The sequence below is a fragment of the Ananas comosus genome, linkage group 11 (genome assembly GCF_001540865.1).
Source record: "Ananas comosus cultivar F153 linkage group 11, ASM154086v1, whole genome shotgun sequence".
Lineage (NCBI taxonomy): Eukaryota > Viridiplantae > Streptophyta > Magnoliopsida > Poales > Bromeliaceae > Ananas > Ananas comosus.
Genome location: NC_033631.1, coordinates 1,119,806 through 1,129,816, shown reverse-complemented (window position 1 = coordinate 1,129,816; position 10,011 = coordinate 1,119,806). Strand labels below are relative to the sequence as shown.

The 10,011-nt window shown below is 35.1% G+C and overlaps 1 protein-coding gene and 1 pseudogene across 1 annotated transcript; one reads left to right on the top strand and one right to left on the bottom strand.

The window, feature by feature from the left end:
* Positions 238–2,482, top strand: LOC109717763 (annotated as a pseudogene).
* On the bottom strand, positions 6,811–10,011 carry LOC109717537 (disease resistance protein RPM1-like). The gene is made up of 2 exons (XM_020243381.1): positions 8,128–10,011; positions 6,811–8,018 (listed from the first exon to the last, which is right to left on the bottom strand). Exons 1-2 carry the CDS (start codon positions 9,998–10,000, stop codon positions 7,123–7,125), a joined length of 2,769 nt encoding a protein of 922 aa, XP_020098970.1. The 5' UTR covers positions 10,001–10,011; the 3' UTR covers positions 6,811–7,122.

The window sequence follows — 10,011 nt, the reverse complement described above, 5'->3', positions numbered from 1 at the left end:
TGATTTTGATAGTTTCTGCAATTATATGGATTATACATATTTGCACAAATACCTCGACGATTCCCGATCGTTAATACATAGAGTCCGATAAGTATATCTTGGGTTGGTACGGAAATGGGATCTCCAATAGCTGGAGACAGGAGATTCATATGAGAAAACATAAGTAAACGGGCCTCCGCTTGAGCTTCCAAAGATAAAGGTACATGAACAGCCATTTGATCCCCATCAAAGTCNTCCAATCCAAGACATAAGAAAATTCATAAGTCTGGAATGATTGAATGGAAAAACTGGTTAAAGGGGCATTATCAGTACAATTTATCTCAAACCAAATGGTCGCGGTTAGTACCGCAAAAATGGCGAAATAGAATCAATCAACGTTATAGGATTCAAAATAAAGACTCAATTAAATCGGATTCATATAAAAAAGAAAAAGACCAATTAATTCAAAACATGCTTCTAGGCAACGGGATTGTCTTTTCAAGGTTATTCGAAGCCCTTCCATATGATGGTTCTGCAGACAAGATCAAGCTACCGTCTTCTTGCTTCAAAGAGCTATCTGATCAAGGAGCCCTGGATAAAGGTCCTACGTACTTTAGGTTGTCCAAAGTTAATGAAGGAGGTCCCTCAACTTCTAATTCCAGCGAAAATCAAGATATGAAAACAACGACTCATTCAGGAGTCCTCGAATTCACTGCACGAGAAAATTCTGCAGAGCTGCCTCCGCATGTCTGGACAAATTTATTCCCTGGTACCAACATTGAAGTTCCTTTAATTGTGGTGCGCTATGCCAGCTTGCCAAAAGGAACTTATGCTAAGCTTAAGCCCGAAGCAGTGGGCTTCTCCGACCTTCCTAACCAAAAAGCTATCCTCGAAACCACTCTTCGAAAACATGCGACCCTGTCAGAAGGCGATGTTATCACGGTCTATTATGGAGAGCTGCAGTACAAATTAAGAGTTCTCGAGCTCAAACCTTCTTCGAGTGTTTCAATTTTAGAAACAGATATCGAAGTCGATATAGAGGGATCTGATTCTGTTTTGGACAATGAGAATGAACAGCATGTGCTCATACCACTTGTATTAGGAAAGGCTGAGTCGGGGATTGTGGAAGAAGGAAAATTCATGTACTATAAATTTTCCATTGAAGAGACTCTCAGTGAGAAAGTTTCAACTGGGCTAATGAACATAGAAGTCAAGATTGAGGTAGATACCAGTGATGGAGATACTAATATTTATGTATCTAGGCATCCACTGGTATTTCCGACCCAACATCGACATGAATAGTCATCTCATGAGATGGGCTCGAAGATTTTGATACTTAAACAGAAGGATCAAAGCCTTGTAGCAGGTACCTACAGCATTGGAGTTTTTGGCTTCAAGGGAGTTACGAAATTCAATATTTCTGTAGAAGTTAAGGATATTAACAATAACGGGCAAAAGGTCGGAGAACAATTGAATCCTTCCTCTCAAGTTGATTCCGATTCAGTAGAGTGCCGGAATTGTTGGCATTATATATCCAGCAGGACCATTGTGATCCATGAAGCATACTGCATCAGGCATAATTTGGTGTGCCAGCATGAGGGGTGCGGAGTTGTTCTCAGGAAGGAGCAAGCAGCGAATCATGTGCATTGCGGTAAATGCGGACAAGCCTTTCAACAGGGGGAGATGGAGAAGCATATGAAAGTTTTTCATGAGCCACTCAATTGCCCATGTGGAGTAGTCCTTGAGAAGGAAGAAATGGTAAGCGTAGTTTATTATATATCTATAGAGATTTTTCATCTGCATATATCAGTTTGTGTATATTGTTTTGATTTATGCCCTTCGTTTTTGAAATTATGCTTGATACATTGCATTTTATGAGTCAGTTACTGCTGATACCTTAATCTAAAACTAAACATATCCTTGTATGCGATCTCATGGTATGTTTTATACTCCCAAAATGTTAATAGACAAATTTTGATATTAATATTAGCCGATTAAATCCGATTACTCTTACAATTCTACTTAGACTGGAAACCATCTGTTTAGTTTGGTAATAGCAGGTGTTCCATTTGATACATACTATTGAAAAAGAGATGCTTTTGTAAAAATGGATTTGGTATGGCCTAAACTACAGTAGTAAGAGCCAACATTGAACCACATCTATCTTCTACAGTGAAAGGCATTAACTTTTTACTTCTTTCTTTGTGATGGTAGGTCCAACACCAGTCCTTGACCTGCCCACTGCGGCTCATAGTGTGCCGTTTTTGCGGAGACATGGTCCAAGCCGGGACCGAACCGCTCGATGCCCGCGACCGCCTCAGAGGTCTCTCCGAGCACGGGAGCATATGTGGGTCGCGAACGGCGCCATGCGATTCTTGCGGCCGATCCGTCATGCTGAAGGAGATGGACATCCATGTGATTGCTGTGCATCAGAAGAGCTGATCTGCCGAAGCATTTCATGCTTGTCAAAATCATCATATAAATAGACTGCTCGGAGATGGATCGAATGGTATGATGCCCTCGAAAGACTTATAAAACTTTCGAGCGAACTCACCAAGGGTTTCTCATGTGGGTACTCCGAAAATTGGTACGAACCATGTTGTTCCTCGTTTTATTTAAACCTTTCTGGGTAATTTGAAAAGTGGTACATAGTGTGTTTTATCTTTTGCTTCAGCGTGTTGTTCCTCGTTTTGTTTATGTTCGACGCAATACATGTTGAAAAAAATATAATAGAAGGAAAAGAAAATTTGCGCTCGACGGAACTTGGATGGAATTTGATATTTCAATGATGTTATATATTCTAAAATTGTACTGTTCTATATGAATTTGTCTCAGGTTGTTGATATAGAGTTTTAGAATTTTGTGTTCCTGATTTTAATGTAAAATAGTGTACTTTGGCCTTGGTTTATTTGAAGAAATTCTAAACATGGGTATGAGATACAAAAAAAAAAATGAAATCGTAAATTTTATGCAAACAATTGAATGCAAATGTTCTATTGGTCCATTTTATTCTTGAGCAATACTATTTGTACACTCGAAAGTTGGGTTCATCTACGAACAAATTTTTTTATGTTAGTCGTAAATCAATTAATATGCACAAAGTGTAATTGTCAGTAAGTCATCAGCTTTAGAAGAGATTTAGCTCCGTGTCCAATCTCGTCTTGGTGATCGATTAGAATTCGGTGTGCTTGTTTTCTTATATTTATATGGATCCATACTTGTAATTTATTTATAACAAAAATAATACCCCATACTAATTTCTCTAGCTTTTTATTTTTCCCTACTATACTATTTTTTCACTCATGTTTATTTCTCTTAATAATTAATTGTTTTGTATAGAATGCATAGTAAATANGGACAAAACTTGGATGGAATTTGATATTTCAATAATGTTATATATTCCAAAATTGTACTGTTCTATATGAATTTGTCTAAGGTTATTGATATAGAGTTTTAGAATTTTGTGTTCCTGATTTTAATGTAATATAGTGTACTTTGGCGTTGGTTTATTTGATAGGACTCGAATGCTAATATGTAAGAAATTCTAAACATGGGTATAAGTTACAAAAAAAAATAATAATAATAAACGGTAAATTTTATGCAAACAATGGAATGAAAATATTTTACTGGTCCCTTTTATTTTTGAGCAATACTATTTGTACACCCAAAAGTTGGGTTCATCGATCTACGAACCAATTTTTTCATGTTAGTCGTAAATCAAATAACATGCACAAGGTGTAATTGTCAGTAAGTCATCATCTTTAGAAGAGATTTAGCTCCGTGTCCAATCTCGTCTTGGTGATTAGAATTCGGTGTGCATGTTTCTTATCTTGATATGGATCCATACTTATAATTTATTTATAACAAAAATAACACCCCATACTAATTTCTCTTGCTTTTTATTTCCCCCTACTATACTATTTTTTCACTCATGTTTATTTCTCTTAATAATTATTTGTTTTGTATAGAATGCATAGTAAATAAATGATTATTATGCACATAATGATCTCATGTCTCTTGGGATCCCAGGCTCTCTTTATGCTGTGGGATATGCCAATTATTTTTTCCCTTTAAGATTGTACTTTTCATTTCCAACATACAATTTGTTCAAATGAATTTTTTTTTGAGAAAAAGGTAGCAAGCTACCTGCTTCATTCATAAAGTAAAATGAACTAAGCATACAGGTGGAAGCAGCTAGGGCCTCCTAGAAAAATCGAAAAGAAATCAACGAGAACATAAACATAAGCCCAAAAAACATGTGAAAGGAAACAAAAGCATGTAGCTAGAGCAGCAGTCGTCGAGAATCACGTGACATCAGTCCAATCCTTCAACAATTTGTTCAAATGAATTGATGTATTTATTTGCCATATCATCATAGATAACTTATTCATTTTAACTCGTCACGCCACGGTACCTAAATTTTTTATTTTTATTTTTATTTTTTTTATAAAGGTGCCCATAGGGCTTGTAAAATATATATATTGATTAGTCTTCAGATAAAAGTCTATTCTTTATAAGGGGAAAAAAAAACTTTGGGGAAAATATTTTGGAATCTCTTTTGGTCATATAATTATGCATCAATTAACCATAGTTATTCCAAAAAGAGTATATGATATAATTATGATAATTCAAATTTAAGTTAAGATTAACCCTGAATCATATCGTAGAATAAAGGTATAACTAATTATTAAATTAGTCACTCCACAAAATTAAGAACAAACCTATCCTCCTCTTTTGATAGAAAACTTTTTGAGAATTAACAGAAGATTTCTTTTGATAGAAATTTTTTTCCGAATTAACGGAAGAAATCGGAATTAGATGCATATTCCAACTACTCTCTTCATTCGAATAAATATAAATAAAGTAGGATTGGCATGATAATTTTATCTATATCTACATTAATCCATATTCAAATTCAATATATATATTGTAATATTATAGACACCATACGAAGCAGTGGTTTATTAAAAATAATCAATATGTTTCGTAAATCAATCTGTCTAAACGAAACGGGTAGCTTGCTACCTATCTCTCAAAAAAAAAAAAAAAAAAAAANTTTCGAATAAATATAAATAAAGTAGGATTGGCATGATAATTTTATCTATATCTACATTAATCCAAATTCAAATTCAATTCAATTAGTAGTAAATGAATCATATATTAATATATATATTCTAATATTATAGACGCCATGCGAAGTAGTGGTTTATTAAAAATAATCAATACGTTTCTTAAATCAATCTGTCTATGAGAAAAGGTCAAGAGAATTTGATTTTTGTTTCAACAATTATGATGACATGAGTAGCACATGCGAACTAAAATTAATTGGCGAACAAATTGGTCATCATTATTTCAATATAATCGACCCCCTCTAATTTGCTAAATACTATTTAATTGAGAGCTTAATTAATTATCTCCTCTGGCCGTACATCTTGTATATAAATATATAATGAACGTGTCAAATGTAGAGACTCATTAGAGCTCACAGTCTAATTAGATTCTTAATTAAACTCTATTTATATTTTAATAAAACTAAATCTCATCTTATCCTAATTAAAGTAGAATTTGACTTTAATTTTAAATAAATTTGACTTTAATTTAAATAACTAAAAATTTAATCCGAAATCTAACAATAAATTTTCTAACTAATCTGTTAAACAACAATTAATATTTGTGAAACTACCTCTTCTATTTAGGATCTATTCTTATCTTGTTATATCAAGTCCTATTTACCTTAGGATTAACTCAACCTAGTTAAGAACTGAAATTTGCTTTTATCCTTTCAGACATTATACGAAAGCTTTTTCTTCAATTTTTTTTTAATCTTTTTAATAAGGGTAAAATATAGAAAATTCTATGTAAATATTTGTTTTTTCATCCATCACTTCCTCTACTGGCTTTCAAAAATCTATGGGCGTATTTGGTTCGCCCATTTTTCATCCTGGAATCGGAATTGAAATGGACAAATCCGTTTATCTGTTTTTGGTATGCGGAATTCCCATTTTAATTCTGATTCCCGGGTGCCTGGGAGGCTAGATTGAAAATTGAATCCAGATGGAATGGATTTATTCAGATTAAATTTAGTTTTTTAAAGCTTATTTTTTAATTAAAATATAAACTTAAGTTTAAAAATTATATTTATAAATTTAAATTTTAATTTGAACTTAAATTAAAATTAAAATTCAATCAAGCATTTCGAATCTAATTTACAAATTTGAATTTAAATTTAAATTTAATTTAAAATCTAAAGTTTTATTTAAAATTTAAATTTAATTTATGGATTCAAATTGAAATTGAAATTATAATTTTAAGTTTGAACTTAAATAAATCGAAATTTAGTTTTATATTTTGAATCATCTGTTCAATTTCAAATTTTAATTTTTTTAAAAAATATATTTAAAATTTTGACGTAAATTTTTAATATTTAATTTTCAGTTTGGATTTAAACGAATATATTTTAAAGATAAATTTAACATATTAATTTGATTACGCTTCTGATATCTATTTGAATCAAATACCGACAATAAGAATTATTCATTTCGATTCTGATTCAGGTGGCGAACAAAATAAAATGAGGTAATGAATCAGTCCGATTCTGTTTCCGCCTTATTCTCATTCCGATTCTGATATCGATTTCAACTTCGAACCAAACACACCCTATATTTTATCTTCTCAAAATTTCAAGTTGATGGATTTAAACGCTTTCGATTGTCAGAGTTCCGTCACTACTATTCAGTCCATTTCTTATAATTTATACTGAAGACACCCTATAATTTTTTTCTTAACAAGTAAAGAAAATTTAGTCATCTTAGAAAGTAAAAAATATGGATATTTATAAGGGAAGGTTTTTTTTTTATTTTAGTCAATAAATAAAGTTTAAAGGGTACAAAGCATTCTCCAAATACATAATACGAGTAGCTGAAGGCATGCACCAACTAATTTGATGCATTCACTTTTACACACACATACATTGAAAAATAAAATAAAATACACATATAAGATAACACCTGCATATCGATCATCATTTTCAATTTTCCTCAAGCACGGATTATTTAGAAGATCTGAGGCAGAAAATATGAAAGCATCAAGCTCGGTCGGTGCTTTGCAAAAAGCGCCCAAACTCACCTACATGATGTGGAATCATCAAATCCTTTCTTCGACAACCTTGCCGTCTCGTTTGAAACCAATAGTAAAATTCGGGATGTGGCGAACCCTCGTGCGGCAATCATTGCTGTGGTCGCCTTCTCCTCCTCCTCCTCCTCCTAGAAGCAGCTCAACAAGTTCCTTTGCTGGACGCCAAATGTATAAATCCTTAAGGGTGGTAAGGTACTCAATGCCGTGGGGCAGCTCCTTTAGCTCTGGACAACGGTGTAGGTCTAGCTTATTCAGGCTTGCCATTGCTCCTCTTTCTATTTCCACCTGACTGAGATTCGGGGCATCTTGTATTAACAATTCCTTTAGCTTGGGGAATGATGTTGCTTGGAAGTGCAACTTCATGCCGTCATATGCCTCATAAAGGCCAAGAAACATCAACGCGGGCAACGCTTGCAGGTAAGGAAATGTATCTTCATCCAAATTTGCATAAAAAAGTGTTAATCCGATTAGGTTTGTTAGAGACCCAAAGGATGTGGCAAGCTCAGGGACTGAGGTTTTGTCTAATTTACCCCTCAGCCATAATTCTTGAATTGGTAGAGGTAGGCGCAGGGTGCCCAACTGCTGTAATTCTTGCCCACGTCCACTGATGACATCTAAATTGCTAAGATGGTTCATCTTTGTGATACTATTCCACAAGTCTGCACAGTGATGGGTTCTTACGCCCTCTATCCCAAATGTCCGCAACTCTGTCAAAGCTTCTACATTCCGNCGCACAATCTTCCTAGTTGCACCAATGTTTGCCAAACTATGCAAGCCCTTCAAGCGCCGTATTCCGACCAGTGCCTTGATGTTCTTACCCAAATAGTAGGGCAAAATTAGATGTCTCAACTTTTGAAGCTCTGTTATTTCCTTTGGCAGCTTTTCTATTTTACTTTCACCTGTATCTANTCAAAGCATCTACATTCTGCACAATCTTCCTAGTTGCCCTAATAGTTGTCAAACTCTGCAAGCCCTTCAAGCGCCATATTCCCACCGGTGGCTTGATGTTCTTACCCAAATCGTCAGACAAAAATAGATGTCTCAACTTTTGAAGCTCTGTTATTCCTTTTGGCAGCTTTTCTATTTCACTGTCATATGTATGTAATACTTGCAGATTTCGTAGCTTCCCGATTGATCTTGGAAGCTCCTTAATTTTTGTAGCTCGCAAGCCTAGATAATGCAGGTTGAATAGGTTACAGATCTCACTCGGTAGTTTCTCGATTAGCGCTCCTCCTAGTTCCAAGACACGTAAAAATTTTGATGATCTTAAGACCGACAGCAGTAAATCATAGCTCATGGAATTGTTGAAAACAAGCACTGAACGCAAATGAGATTTGTCTTCAGTACAATAATTAGTTATATTGCTTAGGATTGACAAGCGGCGTGCTTTGGATCTCTGCAATTTTTCCCGTGAATGCTCATAGACCATGCAGAAACTTAACTCCTTTGACTCGGAAAGAGCAAGCACACGAATGATGTCATGCATTCGACATCCTTGAACTCTACGGACTTCATCCCTATGTACCACTTGTAGTAGACAGCGATGAACAAGTTCATTAAGGTAGTCCTCTGCCACTTCCTCCATCGTTCTTTCTCTTTCTTCAATGAACCCTTCAGCCACCCAAAGCCTTATGAGCCTGTCACTTTCAATTGTATAGTCTTCCGGAAAGCTAGAACAATATAAAAAGCAATTTCGAAGGTAATGGGGAAGATCGTCCAAACTAAGTTTCAAAATGTCATGTACTTTTTCATGGATTTTCGATGCGTTGTCGGTTAGATACCACTCAAGATCTTTGTAAACCTTCTCCCATTCAAAACCGGTTTGTTCTCGAAATGATAAGAGACGGGCTATAGATACGATAGCAAGGGGCAAGCCACCGCACTTCTCGACGATTTTTTTAGCACATTGTTCTAAAGGCTGTGGGCAAATCTTGTTTGCACTTTTCCAAAATGCATTTTTACAAAACAAATCCCATGAATGATCTGCCTCTAGTGTCTTTAGCTCAAACATATAGTGCTTATTAGCTAGTATTGCTACATCGCAACTCCTTGCTGTGAGAACTATTCTACTATTGCTATTACTATTCAGAAGTGCATTCTTTATATTGTCCAGTACATCAGTACTCCAAACATCATCTAGAATGAGTACATAATTTTTACATTGCAAGTAAGTGCGAATAGTCTCAACCAAGCTTCTGCAATCCATGGTATCAATGTTGTTAGGTGCTTGTCTTTTCTCACGATCTTCCCTATAAAACTCTTTTAAAATCCGTCTAAGCAAATCATCAGTCTCATAACTTTGAGATACAGCAACCCAGGCACAAGCATCAAAGGTAGCTTTGATGATTTTGTACACGTGAGTTACGAGAGTTGTCTTCCCTAGACCACCCATTCCAAACACTGAGATTATCATGGGCTGTCGTTGTTGCTCATCCTCATCTTTCAACCATTTGAGCAACAAGTCCCTGTACTTGTCAATACCCACGATATCATCCTCCTCGACAAAATGTGCTAATTCTACATGGCTCTTGCTACCGCCAACAGCTATTCGAGGTTTTACTTCACTTTCCATTCCTCTTGTATCATATCGTGTCCTTCTCTCCATAATGTTTTGGAGCTTAATTTTGATCTCTTTAAGTTTGCTGCTAAGGTCATCCCATGTTTTTATATTTCTGCACCTCTTGATTGCTCTGGGTAGAACCCCTCCTTGCTCCTCACCCAGCTTGTACGTGAACTCATCTATAATATCCTCAATGTCGAAAGCCAAGTCTCTTGTTTGTTTTATGAAGGTTTTTGTGCTCTCATCCTTCTCTTTTAATCTTTCTGCGATCCGTAGGAAGGATAGCATGCTCTCAAGCTCATCCTTAATCTCACTTATATCCTTCATGAGTTCTTTCA